This window comes from Lampetra fluviatilis, chromosome 59, assembly GCF_964198595.1.
Source record: "Lampetra fluviatilis chromosome 59, kcLamFluv1.1, whole genome shotgun sequence".
In the NCBI taxonomy this organism is placed as follows: Eukaryota; Metazoa; Chordata; class Hyperoartia; order Petromyzontiformes; family Petromyzontidae; genus Lampetra; species Lampetra fluviatilis.
Window position 1 is genome coordinate 6,635,968 of NC_136333.1, and position 18,428 is coordinate 6,654,395.

Genomic DNA, 18,428 nt, shown 5'->3' on the forward strand with positions numbered 1-18,428 from the left:
GCTTTCGTGACTGCAGGGATTCATATTCTTGGTTCTTTCAGTAAAGTCACGTAGGTAAAAAAAGTCACGTAAAAGGGAAATAATAAAATAATATTAATATAAAACAATAAAAATTCTCACGACGTTTCGACTGCAACACAAGCAATCATCATCAGGTGTGAAATCCACAGCAAGACAATTTGAAAAAAGTCACACTTGATGATGATTGCTTGTGTTGCAGTCGAAACGTCGTGAGAATGTTTATTGTTTGAGATTTATATTATTTTATTATTTCCCTTCTACGTGACTTTACCGAAAGAACCAAGAATATGAATAGTTCACTACTGTAGTCCACCGGTGTGTTGAAGAGTGAAACCACAACATTTACAATTTTTGTGGTTTCACGCTTCAGTGTCGGGTGGTGGAGGGTTACGACACATTTATAAATAGCGCGATCTCACCCAAAAACGTTGATTATGAATAATATTGGTCGCGAAAGCCTACGTGAATAAATATTCCGATTCTGGACTACAGGCGACAGGAATTAGGAACGGAACATGCGCTCAGGCGGACGTAGACGCTGGGAGATGAAGCAAATGGAAATCAGCTCGTGTTCAGATGCTTGGTGGATCATCACTCAACAATCACAGAGTGAGAGATGTTGAGCAGTTTAACACGTAGTTCTTTCGCGACCAACATTATCCACAATAAATGTTTTTGGGTTAGATCTGAGCTACGTAAATCGTTTTCAGAAGCGATCTGGCCACACGTGATTGCTCAACATCTATAATAGAGATGTTTTGGGATAAATCGCCTAAAGAACACATTCCTGCGGAGGGAGCTGGTAGGAACATTGGGTTGCTCGGTCAATGACCAGGGTCAACGGCGGCGTGGTGTATTCCGCAAATATGCCCGACTGTGAGGGCGGGCACAAGCCGGCGTGAGTAGGTTAAACGTTGAGTTTTATAAGGGCACCACGGGGTGACCAGCCCCTCCCCACCCAGCCCCACCCAGCCCCTCCCCACTATCCCCTCCCCACCCAGCCCCTCCCTCCCCACCCAGCCCCTCCCTGCACGACGGGCAGACGGACACAATAATCCCCTGTGGGCTGGTGTAACCAGAGGTTCCTACCAGTATAAATGTGTCTTTAAACCCACCAACACCCACAACTTGGGTTTACTCATCTTACTAATTGGTTGTGTCAGTTGGTGGAGTGATTTACGACACATTTAAATTTACGCAATCTAACCCATCAAAACCTCTATTATAGATGTTGATCAATCACTTGTGGCCAGGTCGCTTCTGACAAAAGATCAATATACATCTCAGCGGGCCTTACCTGGTAAAATAAAAATAGTAAAAATAAAACATAATAAAATAATTCTCACGACGTTTCGGCCACAACGCAAGCAGCCGTCCTCAGGTGAAGACCAGGTCTGTCGGGGAGACAGCGTCTGAGGACGGCTGCTTGCGTTGTGGCCGAAACGTCGTGAGAATTATTTTATTATGTTTTATTTTTATTATTTTATTACTTCCCTTCTACGTGACTTTACCGAAAGAACCAAGAAGATGAATCCCTGCAGTCACGAAAGCTTTAAATCGAAATAAAAATAGTAGTTGGCAGTAGCCACATTTCACACACACCACACGTGGTGCTGCCTACCGACCTTCATCCAGCAGTGGATTGGGCATGACTGAACGTTATGTACTCTATAGCCTATAGCTTCTAGGACTCCTAGAGTACAGTGTATTGGGCTGTATTCAACGTTTTGCTCCCACCCTCCCCGTTCTACAATCTCAACAAAGCCCTCCGTATGCAGTGAAAAAACGGATTAAGAGTGCTCAAACTCGTGATCTCAGCTGACTTGCGTCACGCGTGCCACCACCACCACCAAACCTCCTGCTGCTGCTGTTTCACTGCTTCCCCGTCTTGTGCTTTGCAATTCTTCCCATTGCACGCAGTTTCACACGCACAAGAAAGTTCAGGGATCTATATTCGCTCACCGCCACCCACCACCCAACCACCACCACCACCCCCATAGACTTTTGTGGTGCCTTTTGCTGCCTGTCACAGTGAAAATTCGTTCGGTGTCCGGCACGCACCGCAAAAGAATCAAGGAGTGACAAGAGTGGAAGAGGAACAATACTTATTATAATAAGGCGATTTTGTGCTGCTATTTTTTTTTTGCTTTGTCTTAAGAGTTTGATTGTCATCGTCATCTCTGCTCGGTAGGTACGTTATACAACCACAGAAGTCGAATTTTATATTAATATTGTGTGTGTGTGTGTATACGTTGATGCATTTATAGATAGTCTATTCCATTTTGTTGGGAGAAATTCGTGTTCGATCATTTGTATATATTGATTTTTCGGAGCCTCTTACATGCCACCATTCTCAACAGAGCTCGTTACATCTTTTCTGTGCACCACTCGACGTTTGTAAGACGTGGGAGCCATCTCTTTCACCGCGCTCATTAACCCGTGCGAGAAGAATCGAAGATGGACGTTACGCATACGTGGGATATCTATGAATGGATCGGCCTGAATATAAATGATTTTGGTTCAACGGTATCTTGGCAACTTTCGTCGATCTATGTTCCCATTATGCATGGCCTTGCGAGGTGTGCTCTGTTACGGAGTCTATTTCATGCACTCACTTCTGCTTGAGGTGTGTGTATAGCGTTCGTTGAAAGTTTCATTTTTGTGATGCGGATCGGTCTATGCCGTACATTTTGATCCATTTAAAGATCCTCAGAATAGAATTCCGATTACTTTGTCAACAGGCGAGCTGGTTTGGTTTTTGGTTTATTTTGGCGCAGGTTAAAAAAACCCATTGTGCAGTATATCCTACACACAATAGAGTCAGTAGTATCTACATAAATGTAGACTCACCCTACATACAATAGAGTCAGTAGTATCTACATACATGCCTACACACCCTACACACAATAGAGTCAGTAGTATCTACATTCATTTATATGAAGACAAGTCCTGATATTGTGGCCAAGGTTTAGCAAATTGTTGTTTTTATTTACATAGCATAGCCATTATATTTTTATAGCAATTTATTGGGGGGGACATTTTGAGCATATTTGAGGATGTGTCCCCCCCCCGCCCCAATAAATATTATAATATATGGGGGGGGGGATAGAGGACATCAGTGGGGGCGATGGGCAAAGCACCGATAAGCCCTCTGAAGGATCTAGAATAAGGCCCCCGACATTCTAGTATTTACAAATGATTAAAAAGGAACAGCATTTCAAATCACTGCGCATTGTTCTATTTTGATGCAATGTGTTGTGTAGTTTGTACTGTACTACACATACAGTTGTTTCGTTCTTGTCGACGCCTTGCTGAAGGCTTTAATTCAGCAGTGGATAGATCGTGGCTGCTGCTGATGATGGTGCAGCCAATAAACACATTCCTGCGGAGGGAGCTGGTAGGAACGTTGGGTTGCTCGGTCAATGGCCAGGGTCAACGGCGGCGTGGTGTATTCCGCAAATATGGCCGACTGTGAGGGCGGGCACAAGCCGGCGTGAGTAGGTTAAACGTTGAGTTTTATAAGGGCACCACGGGGTGACCAGCCCCTCCCCACCCAGCCCTCACCCTCCGCACCCAGTCCCTCCCCACCCAGCCCCTCCCACCCCCCACCCAGCCCCACCCTCCCCACCCAGCCCCTCCCCACCCAGCCCCTCCCCACCCTCCCCTCTCCAACCAGCCCCTCCCCACCCTCCCCTCCCCACCCAGCCCCACCCTCCCCACCCAGCCCCTCCCTCACCTCCCCACCCAGCCCCTCCCCACCCTCCCCTTCGCACCCAGCCCCTCCCCACCCTCCCCTTCGCACCCAGCCCCTCCCCACCCTCTCCTCCCCACCCAGCCCCTCCCTGCACGACGGACGGACGGACACAATAATCCCCTGTGGGCTGGTGTAACCAGGAGGTTCCTGCCAGTATTAACCCCGGTGTGTACGAGTCATGGTGAAGTATGGTCACGGATGGGTTTAATGCTGCGCTCATGTTGCACATGCCGTCTTCTAAGGACTGTCAGACGCTCCCCCAATTTTTGTCTTCAAATACAGAAGGGGGGGGGGCGGGGAGGTGGGTAAAAATGCGAATTAAAATCCAGAATATATGGATTCCTGAGTTCGGTAAGTGAAATTAAAAATACAGGAATGCATGCATTGCATTTTCGGAATGTGCGTGGTCACCTTTAAAGAGATTAACATCTTCCAAAAATGTGAAACGAGAGACATTAATCTTCAATTTAATTTTCCCACATACAAGCAATGCAGCACAATTTGTTTTCCCCCGTGATGCTTTTGATGGTAGGCTGTGTAGTTTCGCGTCCTCACCTCCCTCCTGCGCGTCTCATAATACCTAACGATGATGTCCAGCCCTATTAAATGACGTCACGCACCTAGGGGGGGTGGGGTCAGACATTTGTGACGATGTGTGACGAGGGGGGGGGGGGGTTTGATTGAGACATGTGACGTCACATCAAAATGCGCAACTTTAAATAAATATAGAATTGTTATAACAACACTAATTGTTATAACAACACTTCTACAACATCAGAGTTTTAAGCGATTTGAAGCATTTTTTATTTTCAAAATGGAAATATGTTTTTGGGGGGGGGGGCAGAGCTTTGTGACGTCATATTTTAGGGGGGGTCTGACTTTTTGTGACGCTTTGTGACGAGGTGGGGGGGGGGGGGTCAAAAATCGTCCAAAATCGCGTGACGTCATTTATGGACGGCCCCATAAGTGACCCCAGTTGCTCAGAGGTCAGACCACTGAGCTGGCACGGCTGAAGTTCTCAGGCGCAGTGAGTCGATGGCTTCTCAGCCCAGTCACAGAGGAATTCGCGAAAACCCGTGACGTGAAATCTGTGTTTGCTCTTTCTTTGGCCAAATTCCAGCCGTGAGAATGAACACATTCCTGCGGAGGGAGCTGGTAGGAACGTTGGGTTGCTCGGTCAATGGCCAGGGTCAACGGCGGCGTGGTGTATTCCGCAAATATGGCCAACTGTGAGGGCGGGCACAAGCCGGCGTGAGTAGGTTAAACGTTGAGTTTTATAAGGGCACCACGGGGTGACCAGCCCCTCCCCACCCAGCCTCACCCCTTCCACCCCCCACCTAGCCCCACCCTCCCCACCCAGCCCCTCCCCTCCCCACCCAGCCCCTCCCCACCCTCCCCACCCAGCCCCTTCCTGCACGACGGACACAATAATCCCCTGTGGGCTAGTGGAACCAGGTGGTTCCTACCAGTATAATCGGGTAGCCTGCCGTGTGATGCCAATGCGTCAGATCTCCGAAGCTAAGCAGAGTTGAATTTGGACGGTGCTTGGATGGGCTACGTTGTCGTCTTCACTAACATGCACTGGGTAGTGTGGTGAAGTATGGTCAAACAGCCCCCACGACCCGCACATGGCATGGGAGTCGCCAGCAGCTCAAACACCGAGTTTATGTATAATTTATTTAAGGGGTGCCACGTGGCGAGATGTTTACTACCTCGCCTGGAATGCAGGAGATCGTGGGTTCGATCCCGACCCTGATGCCTGTATGTTAGGAGTTTGCGTGTTCTTCCCGTGTTTTTCTCGTGGTCGCGTGGATTTCTTCTCTGAATCCTCCAGTTTTATTCCTCTCCACGTTTAGAAACATGCGTTTATAGTATATGGCACCGCAAAATTTCCACGTGTTAAGCCACTTCATTGAGCTATCATTTGTGGTCAGGCCCCTGCTAAAGAAGAAGCTAATAATCTCAGTGGATTCATACTCTTTGTTTTTTCTCTGTAAAGTCACGTAGGTAAAAAAGAAAATAAAATAAATGAAAACAACTAAATTAAATCACGACGTTTCGGGCGCAACACAAGCGCCCTTTTCCAGGTGGGGACAACGTAGCGAAAGCACAACCGCTTAAGTGACTTTACCTAAAAAACCCACAGAGTATGAATCCTTGCAGTCACGAAAGCTTCAAATCTAGAAGCTCAATGAGCTTTACCTGGTGAAATAAAAAATAGTTTCGTTTCAGTTGTACATTTTTGTGTGATGATTTGCATACATTTTCCTATAATTTTCACTCCTATCGTGTTTGTTTGCTGTTGTAACGTTTTGACCTCATGCCCTTGCTGGACATCTGTGAGCTTTGTCCCTCATCGGATTCCTCCTGCAGTACGAATACATCCGATTCTGTGCGTGACTGCTGCTGCTGCGCGTCGTACGTGGCGTGGTTGCGCGTGCTTCGTGTGTAGCAGGGAAGAGAGGAGGAGTGGGTGGGGAGCAGCCTTCTCCGACAAGCTGACATGGACCCAAGTCTTGGCAGCAGTGCTGCTCGCTGCATCTTGGGGGCCTCGTCAACGCTTCTGTTGCTGCTCCGTCTGGACTACGCCGTGGGGCACGAGGCTGGGACGGGAGCCCACCACTCCAACCACATGCGTGTTAGACGAGATGATGAAACGGGTAATGCCCTTAGTTCTTTCGGTAAAGTCACGTAGGTAAAAAAATGAAAAAAAAAATAATAAAAATAAAACACTCGATGCAGCAAATCTGCCTGTGACGGTCCCACCTGATGACGGATACTTGTGTTGCCTCCGAAACGTCGTGATTTTTTGTTTTTTATTGTTTTATTTTTATTAATTTTTATTTCATTTTTTACCTACGTGACTTTACCGAAAGAACTAAGAGTATGAATCCTTGCAGTCACGAAAGCTTCAAATCTAAAATGGGTAATAGTCATACTAATTTCGTATGTACCGTAGAAGCCCTCTTAACGACGGTCATTTGTTCCACGAAATCTGGTCGTTAAGTGATTTGGTCGTTAAGCGAGTATAGGGAATACACGTCGAAGGCGTAACACAGTACTGGTAGGAACCTCCTGGTTACGCCAGCCCACAGGGGATTATTGTGTCCGTCGTGCAGGGAGGGGCTTTATCCGGCACTGTGCACAGTGCTTCTATACACCCACGTCAAAGCAGCTCACCTTCACCAATCTGCTGAGTAAAACTTGGGTAGAAGTGTAAGGTAACCACTGCGCTGTTATACATCGTATCGTAGAATCATACCGATGCGTTACTGTGTAATGAGAGAACGTTCGCGCAGCGGTTAGGGGGAGTGATGAGACTCTGCTTTGGGACGTGGGAGATTTGACGAGCGGCTGTCCAGCATTTACGTGCTGCTGATTTTGGGAGCGACATCCTCGGCTTACACTCAACACTTCTCTTCGCCCCACCACAACCTCCGGCCATATAAGCCAGGGACTCCCCCAGCCGTATGTAGGGGTGTTGGAGAGAGAGCCCGTTATGCATGGCAGCCTATGGTAAACAAACACAGTAGGCGGGGCTACATGTGTGCACAAGCAGGTGCCCTCTGCGACGTCCGCGCCAGACACCCTGGGGGGTCGATTCGGTCGTTATGATCCCCCGGGGCCCCACCCCTCAGGGAGGGGTTGGGTATAAAAGGGGAATGTATCGAAGGGCTCGGGAGTGATGTTTAGCTAAAGAAGAGGAGGCGGAAGACGTCGGAGATAGAGCCCTGGACTCCCCCTGGTACGCCGTCCTTATCAGGACCGCGCAGGCTCGAGCCAGTGGCGTGGTACCAGAGCCAGAGCCAGTGCTGGTCTGGACTCTGGGTACCGGGCCCGACTGACCAGTGTCGGGCCAAGATAGCCTCCCCTAGCCCATTAGTGGAGGACTCAGAGGCAGGCTAGGGTTAGCTAGAGAGGTGTGTCCTCAGATAGACGGGTGAGGGGGCCGATACCCCCTCAAATGTGTATGTCACAACGTTGGTGTTAAATAAACAAGTGTGCCTCCAACTCCGGTGTGAACGAGTCGTGAGCGTTACTACATCTGGCGTCAGAAGTGAAACAAAGTACGAACATGGATACACGCCGGACGACTCGAGTCGGGGTACCAGAGGCAGAAGACACCACTGCAGTCGGAGGGCCCGAGACGGCTGAAGATGCCATCGACCAGCCGGGGCTGGGCGCATCCACGCCACAGCAGCTGGAGGAAGGGGAGCCGTCGATGGAGGGGCTGAGGGAGGCGCACGCGAAGCTGACCGAGCTGCTGTACGCCGCAGCCGCCATGCTCGACACCATCACGCAGCTGGGGGCTGCGGGACCGCCACGGGGCAACGGCAGCCGACGATCACAGCGCCTTCCCGCCATTTCCACGGAGCAACATTTTGAAACTCCCGCCATCGCTGCAGCTGCTGTTGAGGGCGTGGCCGCTCTAAGCATCGCGTCCAACGGCGGGAGTACAGTACCTGCCGCGTCACCACCAACGGGCGGAACGTCACCACGGGTGCGACCGGCGATGCCATCGCTGGTTCGTGCCGACGCTGAGTTGAGTGAGGCGGACGAGGGAGTGCGTTCTTCCTCTGCAGCCGCTGCCTTACATCAGCGGCTACCTCCACTCAAGGAATTTGTGGGCGAGGATGGCGACTGGGGCGGCTTCCAGCGGCGCTTCCTCGCTCACCAGGAGATGGCACAGTGGACAGACGCCGAGGCTCTCCGCGCGCTGCCAGCACTTCTCGACAGCGACGCCCTCGCCACTCTAACATCGGCTTCGAAGGAGAGGCGCTCCACGCTGCGGAAGGCGATGCAGGTGCTGTCGGCGGTATATGGTCCACCATCGGACTGTCGCCAACTCTTTTACGATCGCCAGCGGGGGACGAAGGAGTCGCCCCTGGCGTACCGCACAAGCCTCCTGGCACTGGCGAAGGAGGCCTTTCCACGAATGGATGACGAGGGTGTCGACGCCATGGTGACAGAGAAGATACTTTTGCTGGCGGACGACTTAGACATCGTCATTGTCGCACAGGACGATGCAGAGATGTGCTCCCTCCAAGCGGCCCGTCTTCTCCACGCAAACCTGTCCTCTCAACGACGGAAGGCCAGCAAGGCGGCGAGCGGGCGTGCCGTCGCTGCAGCCACCCTCCCGGCGGAAGAGGTTTGCGCCATCGACCATCAACGGCAGCATGGAGCGGGAGTACGGGAGGACCGGGCCGGTTCAAGCCGTCTACAACATCCATCGTCGTCACCAGCGCTTCCACGCTGTTACAACTGCGGCATCCGGGGCCACGTCGCCTCGGGGTGCCGCTCTCCTGGGCAGCGCAGGACGACACCTCAACGGGACGCCGGCCCTCGTCACAAGCTCCACCATCATAATCCGGCGAGTCGCGGCACCCCTCACGTTTGGCCCACGCATACGCCCGTCGCACACTTAAACACCGCAGCGAAGGGGGGGCCAATATCGCGTACCATGGCACCAACACGCACCGCTCTGGGTACTCAGATTGAACCCAGCCAGTGGTCCGTGTTGGCCCATCGGGTTGTAGCCGCGTCGTCAGGGTCGTCGGCCGTTGTGGGTCACATCGATGGGGTCGAGGTGCGCATCCTGGTCGATACAGGAGCATCGGCGACCATTATTTCGGAGTTGATTTATAACATTCTCCCTGCCCAAAGCCGTCCTTTGATGCCTGTTAACGTGCCATTCTTTGCTGCTAACGGGGGTTCACTTGGCATCATCGGACAAATTCGAGCCCAAATTTGTGTCGGGGATATTAAATTATCTGGGCCGATTTTTGTTTCCTCCTCGCTGGCGGTCCCGTGCCTGCTGGGGACGGATTTCCTGGCCAAAATGCCGATTAGGATATTAATCGACCAGGGATGCATTGAGCTCCCATCGGGCCGACGCATGGCGTTTTTGCCATCCCCCGCTACGAGCCGGCGTTCGTAGATAGAACGGTGCGCGTTCCTCCGGGGGCACAAATGTTAATTCCTTTGAGACTTCGGCGGCCCTTCGCTAAGGGCATTGGGGCTCAAGGGGTTTTGCTGGGACCGTCTAGGGCCGGGGTCAGTGGACCTAATTTACTCCCGGCCCAGACCATAGTGAGAGGGGATGGAGAACCCTTCATCGCGGTCCTCAATGTGGGCTCGCAGACGGTGGTGGTCCCACAGGGGACCGTGCTTGCTCACGCAACGCCGGTGCCCTGTGAGGAACCCGTCGCGAGTCATGTCGGCGCTGCCCCTGCACCGCGACCACATTCAGACAGCGATGAAGGGTGGCTCGAGGCGCTTTGCGCGGGATCGACGGACCTGTCAAATTTAGAGCGCCAACGTCTTAAGACACTACTGAGGGAATTTTCCGACGTTTTCAGTCGGGATAAATACGATTTGGGCTGCACTCATCTGCTGCGTCACCATATTGATACGGGTGACAGCGCGCCAATACGCCTAAATCCTTTTCGGTTGAGTCCCGCCGAAAAGGACCATGTCAAATCGGCTGTTGATGACATGCTAGCCGCCGACATAATTTCTCCCTCCAACAGCCCTTGGGGAGCGCCGATCGTCCTGGTTAAGAAGCAGGACGGTTCGTTGCGGTTTTGCGTTGACTTTCGGCGCCTTAATAAAATTACGGTTGCCGACGCATACCCGCTCCCACGGATGGACGAATCGCTTGACGCCTTGGCGGGAGCGCGATTCTTCTCCACATTGGACTTACTTTCGGGATTCTGGCAGCTTCCTCTGGACGATGATTCAAAGCCTAAAACTGCTTTCCGTACTCCGCACGGCCTGTTTCAATTCAACCGGTTGCCGATGGGCTTACACTCAGCGCCGGCAACTTTCCAGCGGTTGATGGAATTGGTTTTGGCTGGATTGCAATGGGAGTCGTGCCTGATTTATTTGGATGACGTCATTGTCTTTGGCAAAACTTTTGAGGAACATCTCCAGAGGTTGCGGGCGGTTTTCCTAAAGATGCGGGCTGCTAATTTGAAATTTAAGCCCCAAAAATGCCATTTGTTACGCGAGTCGGTGCGTTATTTGGGGCACATCGTGGGGCGCTCAGGTATTTCTACCGATCCCGCCAAAACGCAGTGTGTAAGCTCCTGGCCGACTCCCACCTCAGTGGGAGAGGTTAGGAGTTTTATTGGGTTTGCGTCGTATTATAGACGCTTCGTCGCTAATTTTGCGACTATCGCCAAACCCCTACATGCTTTAACATCTAAAGGGGTTCGGTTTTGCTGGGGTCAGGAGGAGGAGGCTGCTTTTTGCTCCCTTCGGGATGCTTTGGTAAACGCTCCTCCCCTGATTTACCCTGATTTTTCAAAACCGTTCTTGCTCGACACCGATGCGAGCAACACGGGTATTGGGGGCGTGCTCTCCCAGGTGGTTGACGGCGTGGAACATGTGGTTGCGTACGGCAGTCGGGTGTTGTCTCCAGCGGAGCAACGATATTGTGTCACCCGTAGGGAACTGTTGGCAATTGTCCATTTCATCCAACAGTATCGCCCATATCTGTACAGTCGGCGTTTCACCGTCCGCACAGATCATGCGGCACTGCAGTACGCCCTGAGGGTTCAACAGCCATCGGGACAATTGTCCCGATGGTTGGAGGTCCTCCAGGATTACGATTTCCAAACCACATACCGTAAGGGCGTTCGCCACACCAACGCGGACGCTCTGTCACGCTTGCCAACCGCCTCCGAGTGTGCATGCCTCCTGGGGTCTGGACGTTGCAGGCCTCCAGGGGACACATCGCTACCTGTCTTGGCGGCCGCCAACGACGACGATGCAGTGGTTCCTAATTCGATCGAACAACAGGGCAAAGATTCCCTGTTGGGGTTGCCCGTCATTGAATGGGGGCGCCTCCAGATGGAGGATGTCTCCCTCCTCGGGTGGCGACGTCGCATTGGCGGTGCGGCGGGGGGAAAAAGAGGTGGTTCCGACGCATGGGAAATGTGCCAAGGTCTGCTGATGCATTGGGACGGGAAGTCACGCCGACATCGGCTGGTGGTCCCTACTGGGTTGCGGGGTAGGGTGGTATGGGCCGCTCATGAGCGCCTCCTACACCTGGGGACCCAAAAGACTCTCGCCTTGTTGCAACTTGATTTTTATTGGCCTGGCATGACGAGGGATGTTGGGGATTTGTTGGGATCATGCCCTCAATGTGCACAACGCAAACCGCCGGCACGGGAGTCTAACCCGCCTTTGCAATCGATCAAAGTGTCCAGGATAAACGAGCTGGTCGCTCTGGACATTTTGGGACCATTCCCCGCCACCCCCAGGGGGAATAGATATTTGTTGACTGGTGTCGAGTATTTTACACGCTGGCCTATGGCCTGGCCTCTGGCCAACCAGTCGGCAGCAGCCATCGTGGAGGCCTTTGTTCAGGGTTATGTCCTGGACAAAGGTGCTCCGGAGAGGTTGCTGACCGACCAGGGCAGAAATTTTTCCGGTAAACTACTCAGACAAGTCTGCGATCTCCTGGGCACAAAGAAAATTCGGACCTCCCCATATCACCCACAAACTGACGGGATGGTCGAACGTTTGCATCGCACCATCTCGTCCATGTTATCACAACAAGTTTCGGACTCGCAAACGGATTGGGACCTACAAATTCAGGGGGTCTTGGCGGCGTACCGGATGGCACCCCATGCAGCTACGGGGTTTTCTCCCTTTTACCTCATGTACGGCCGAGAACCAGACCCGCCTGTTCGTGCCCAGTTGCGGATCCCCGTGCCGCAGGGAAAAACTAATCTGGCTGACCATGTTAAATTTAATCTGGACAAATTGACCGAGGCACGGGATGCTGCAATGCAAAACTCTGACCTCCGTCAGAAGGCGAATGAGCGCCTCAGATTGAGTCGAGCGCACATACTGCAGTGGAAGCCGGGGGACAAGGCATGGTTGCACTGCCCCCAGGTGCCACTGGCAACCTCCTCTAAACTGGTGCGGCCGTGGCGGGGCCCTGTGGAAGTGGTGGAGGTGTTACGTCCGCAGTGCGTGCGCATAAAGTGGGGGAAGCGGAGATGGTTCGTGCACCCCTCTAGGTTGAAACCCTTCGCAGCGGTACACAATCCCACTTCACACGCGCGTGGCCAAACGTGTGGGGGGTCGGCCGACTCGCTGGGTCCGTCTCCGTCGCTCTCACCTAATGCCTTGCCGGCTGTGCCACCTTCAGGAGCATCGGGAGTGACGGGCTCACGCCCGATCACCCCTCCTGCGGATACCGAGGGTCACGCGGAGTCGGATGAATGCTCACCCCAAGACGGACAGTCGCCACCTGATGGTCCGCCACGCGGGGTTACCCCGTGCGAGGGGCCCGCTGCAAGGACGCGCGCTAAAATGCGCAAACTGTTGTGAGGCCGGAAAATGTGTACATAGCTGTTGTGTTTATTGGGTGTTGTGTGGGTGGTGTGTTCCCCGCTCCTCGGATGTACATATGTTGGGTTCACCGTGTGTTGTGTGTGCGTGGTGGGTTCCCTGCTGATTGTATATAGGCTGTTTTTTTTACGGAATTCGTATTTATTCGGGGGGGGGGTGCGTCGGGTTGTTTCTCATCTTGTTGTTGCGTTCTTGTTCTGGTTCCTGTTAATGTTCAAAAATAGTGAGGCACACGCGCGGTCAGGGGGTGAAGGCACCTTTATTGTCAAATTTTTGTATGTTGGCAGCCGGGACGGCTGCATGCTATGCGGGGGGGAGTGATGTAGGGGTGTTGGAGAGAGAGCCCGTTATGCATGGCAGCCTATGGTAAACAAACACAGTAGGCGGGGCTACATGTGTGCACAAGCAGGTGCCCTCTGCGACGTCCGCGCCAGACACCCTGGGGGGTCGATTCGGTCGTTATGATCCCCCGGGGCCCCACCCCTCAGGGAGGGGTTGGGTATAAAAGGGGAATGTATCGAAGGGCTCGGGAGTGATGTTTAGCTAAAGAAGAGGAGGCGGAAGACGTCGGAGATAGAGCCCTGGACTCCCCCTGGTACGCCGTCCTTATCAGGACCGCGCAGGCTCGAGCCAGTGGCGTGGTACCAGAGCCAGAGCCAGTGCTGGTCTGGACTCTGGGTACCGGGCCCGACTGACCAGTGTCGGGCCAAGATAGCCTCCCCTAGCCCATTAGTGGAGGACTCAGAGGCAGGCTAGGGTTAGCTAGAGAGGTGTGTCCTCAGATAGACGGGTGAGGGGGCCGATACCCCCTCAAATGTGTATGTCACAACGTTGGTGTTAAATAAACAAGTGTGCCTCCAACTCCGGTGTGAACGAGTCGTGAGCGTTACTACACGTATATTAAACACATCCCCCACCCCCGCCCGCCGCCTCTTCTTCCTCGTCACGACGTTTTAACAACAAAAATTACGAATCTTCTACCAACGCGATTTTTCTATGTACAACGAAACAACGAATTCTCTCATCCACGCTTCCAACGGATTGTCTACCACCCTCTCCCACCGCCTCCCATCAATCAGGACGTGTCAGATTCACGGTCCTGGCGGGATATTGTTTTGTTGTTGTTGTTGTCAACCAACGTTCTACTCCGGGCCTTTGTTTCTTGTGTACAGAAAAAAAATCTCATAAAAAAACGAGAGATTACTACACACTGTGAATAGGTGAACTCAACCGCAGGGAGGGAGAGGGTGGGGGCATCGACAATAATAATCCATCCAGTGGATAAAAAGGAGGAGGAGGATCGGGTGAAAAGGGTCGCGGATAACTTCGGCCGTGAAGAAAACAACAAAAAGAAAAGACGAAAGGGATTTCCGATGCGTGTGACGACCACGGAGGGCAGAGGGAGATGCCCGGCTCGGGACGTCGCCTGGGGCTGGAAGATATCCGCACCTTCTCGGTTCTTTCGGTAAAGTCACATAGAATGGAAATAATAAAATAATAAAAATAAAACCTAATAAAATAATTCTCACGACGTTTCGGCCACAACGCAAGCAGCCGTCCTCAGGTGAAGAACAGGTCTGTCGGGAAAGACAACGTCTTCATTTGAGGACGGTTGCTTGCGTTGTGGCCGAAACGTCGTAATAATTATTTGATAATTTTTTATTTTTATTATTTTATTACTTCCCTTCTACGTGACTTTACCGAAAGAACCAAGAAGATGAATCCCGGCAGTCACGAAAGCTTTAAATCGAAAGATATCCGCACCCCCTCGAAATCGAGTGGCTGGGATTGGGTCGAAAAATTCTCGACCAGAGATGAGCAGCAGTAGCAGCAGCAGCTACGAACACCATCAGGAATGAATGATGATGATGATTTAGACTGAAAACTTTCGTGACTGCAGAAATTCATATTCTTTGATTCTTTCGGTGAAGTCACGTGGATAGAAATAATAAATATAAAGTTAATAAAAAATATATCACGACGTTTCGATCGCAACACAAGCGAACTATTTTATAAAGGTTTTCCTTTAGAGGCTAACCCCCCTTTTCCTGATGACGACCGCTTGTGTTGCGATCGAAACGTCGTGATATTTTTCTCATTTTTTAATTCACTTTATTTCCATTTTAGTTATTTTATTGCTATCATTTTTTCTACCTACGTGACTTTACCGAAAGCAACCAAAGAATTTGAATGATGACGCCGCTGCCGTCGACGATAAGTGGCTACGTGCTGGGGGTGATCGTCACGATGTCCGTCGCGCAGGGAACGACACGGGGTGCGTGGGACCTGCTTCGGACGAGTTCCCCCCCGGCTTCTTCACTCCGGAGGAGCAGCGTGAGGGCGGTGTCCTCATCTACATCATCATCGCCCTCTACCTCCTCCTCGCCATCGCCATCGTGTGTGACTATTACTTCCTGCCCTCGCTCGAGCTCATCAGCGATCGTGAGTCGGCGTGGCTGCGGAGAATACGCGGATCTAGAGGGTTGTTAGGGTGGCGAAGGGGGTAGGGGAAAGGTTTGGGGGGGGGGTGGGAGATTGGTTAAAAAAGTAACCTGTAAAAACTAAGTTTTTCACTATAAATCCTTTATATGCGTGGCATCGGTTTTATTTTATTATTCATTTCCGTTTTTCTTGAGTAAGAGTTTCATTTTTATCACATTGGTTTTTTTAATTAAATATAAGGAAAGTCGTATATGAGGATTATAAGGTTTTCAGTCTTTGTATGATTGTTTATATTGTACATTTTTGTTGGCTTGAGATGGCTGCCACCTATAGGTCAGATGATTGCCTGCCACCATTAAGCAATTGGTAATTAAATATTTTAAAAAAATTCCTAAAATGTTGAAAATTTTAGAAAAAAGTTTTTCACGAAAATAAATTGTCACGCACAACGAGTCTGTGTGCAAAATGTCAGCTCGATTGCATCACGGGAAGTGGGTTAAAAAACGACCGAAAGATTTGCACGGTCGTAAGCGCGCAAGCAAGCAAGCGAACTTAATATAAAGGATTTAAAAAATGCTTGCCGCAAGTGAACCGCATTACCTCGCTGATTTCGTCCAGGAGCGTAAACCACCACGTGAACGCAGCGGCGGATTTTGGCTAATTATGCAACAAAGGCGGTCAGATGCGCTTCTCCCGGCCGTCTGGAACGCTCTTCCTTCCGACATTAGGAAGTCACAGTTGGGCGCGAAAGAAGTTCAACAAACGTGCACACATACAAATAGCGACCTACATTTATTAACAACAATAGAGAAATACTTTCAATGTATTTCCGCTGGTAAATATCAATAAAATCAATAAAATGTTTATATTTACCAGTAGGGTCTAAAGGGGTGATTACCCATCGACCCACTCCCCTGCCTCGGCTGGGCAAATGGGACATTGTCCAAGGCCCAAAACAAAAGAGGGGCCCACAATAAAAAAAAGTGTGAGCGGTGACGTGGCCAAGCGGGTAGGTAGCAACGCCACGTGTTGAAGACATTCTCACGGCTTTAACTCCAGTGGCCGCCCCGGTAAATATTTCCCATCCAGCTTCCGAGAATTGACAAAAAACCTGGCGATGTGATTGTTTCGAATTCAATAATTTAGCGAGTGATTTTTTTGGTTTTGTTTCAAATTTGGACCGCGACAGTCGGCGTGGCGCTGGCATACTCCCTTTTTTTTTTTTTTAAAGGACATCAAGGGATCCTTAACGTCGACTGCTAAGCGTAAACGTGTGCTCTATTCACCCACAGTATCGACCGGGGGTGTCCGCTGGGGCTAGAACAACGAACCTCTGCGACGGGCGGCAAACCCACAAATTGTTCGGTGCATCAAGACGCACACTTGCCCGCTTACGGACATTATAACAAAAAAAAGATGACTGTAGCTTCGTCCATTCGTACAATAACAACTTCAAGGTCGTGATTGTTCATTGCGCCGAGTTTTATTGAACCGTAAAAATCGGTCAATGCAAAAAATAAAAAATGGCAATCTAAACACAACAGCCGTTTTAAATGATCCAATTTTGTTTTCCGAAATTGCAATCACCATTTGTAAAACAATTACAGTAATAGCTTTTTTTTTGCTCCATTTGTAATCGATTTTATAGACTTTTGTTTCAGCGTAAATAATGCATTGCTACTTTTATTGTAAATTCCTCACATTATAATAGTAACACTGCTAAATTATAAAAAAAATACCACTGCTTTTAAACTCTACAATCGGGATGCCTGATTTTGGTGCGTTGAGTGTATCCACTGAGCCTTTCTAATCACGTGATGCAGCCTTGATGATGTAAATGCAGTGGTTCTTCACTTTGACCACAGCCTTGCACCCCTTTGGTTCTCAATGCTAATGTTTTTTACAATGTCAATAAACACACAGGGTTTGATTAAACAAATTAGTTGTACTTGCGTGCCCCGTGCTTAATTTGTGTTTTCGATTATTTATCTTCTCAATAAAGTTTGGCCACGTCTCGCGCACTCCCAGAAAGGGCACGCGCAGAGAAGTTCAACACACACGTGTGTGTACGTCAGCGTGGATGAGTAGGACAAAATGCCCTCTCGAACGGCACTCTTTTTCATCTTCTTGGTTCTTTCGGTAAAGTCACGTAGAATGGAAATAATTAAATAATAAAATACAACATCATTAAATAATTCTCACGACGTTTCGGCCACAACGCAAGTAACCGTCCTCAGGTGGAGTGGCATGAGCGAGCAATTTCAGTCCTGCGCTTTAGCCTTTCTACTCATGTAATCACAGTGCGTACACTGCAGTGCTCTGCATTTGCGAGCTCAGTACACAATCACACGGTCACGACTTTTCAGACTTCTTTTTGCTTTGTGAAACGCTTCGTGCGAAGCATTTTTTTGTACGTTCACAACTAGAATTGTGAGAAACTCGGTTCCAAGAGGTATAATTAAACCTTTTCAAAAGCTGTAATTTGGCTTCACATTTTTTCTTTGGTTCTTTTGGTTAAGTCACGTCTAAAGATAAAATAATAAATTAAATAATAGCATATTACGACGTTTCGATTGCAACACAAGCAATCATCATCAGGCATAAAAGAAATAGCAACAAAAATCTAACTAGAAAACTATAGACAGACATACAAGCAGACAGACATCACAAGGACACACAGAGAGAGAACACATCGGCACAAAGAGAGAGGTCGTTTCTGTGACGGTCCCTTAAATATAGAGAGGGGAGCGGGGGCGGAGAGAGGGAGGGGACAGAGAAAAAAATAGCATATCAATGAGTGGACGGCAACGTGATGCTGCTGCAAGTAAGATGACGACGCGGCACG

General features: G+C 50.3%; 2 protein-coding genes across 4 annotated transcripts in view; both read left to right on the forward strand.

Annotated features, from left to right (window-relative positions):
* Positions 1-1,891: 1,891 nt before the first annotated feature.
* SLC24A5 (solute carrier family 24 member 5) overlaps positions 1,892-18,428 on the forward strand; it is a 39,179-nt gene continuing 22,642 nt past the window's right edge. For 2 of the 3 annotated variants that reach the window (XM_078880987.1, XM_078880989.1), the window contains exons 1-3: positions 1,892-2,212; positions 6,231-6,435; positions 15,404-15,583. In XM_078880987.1, the coding sequence (XP_078737113.1) occupies positions 6,279-6,435; positions 15,404-15,583 (337 nt within the window). In that variant the 5' untranslated portion in view covers positions 1,892-2,212; positions 6,231-6,278. The remainder of the gene's footprint in view (positions 2,213-6,230; positions 6,436-15,403; positions 15,584-18,428) is intronic. The other variant, XM_078880988.1, reaches the window with a different exon arrangement.
* On the forward strand, positions 8,732-13,444 carry LOC144950851 (uncharacterized). Its single transcript, XM_078880986.1, has 2 exons — positions 8,732-9,146; positions 12,939-13,444. The coding sequence occupies exons 1-2, from the start codon at positions 8,800-8,802 to the stop codon at positions 13,009-13,011; spliced, it is 420 nt and encodes a 139-aa protein (XP_078737112.1). The 5' UTR covers positions 8,732-8,799; the 3' UTR covers positions 13,012-13,444.

Bases quoted from the DNA above. Each gene is read 5' to 3' on its own strand.
- LOC144950851 (XM_078880986.1), top strand. From the start codon at position 8,800: ATGCAGAGATGTGCTCCCTCCAAGCGGCCCGTCTTCTCCACGCAAACC. The intron at 9,147-12,938 runs GCGAGTCGCGGC...TGCCACCTTCAG, and splicing joins AGCTCCACCATCATAATCCG to GAGCATCGGGAGTGACGGGC.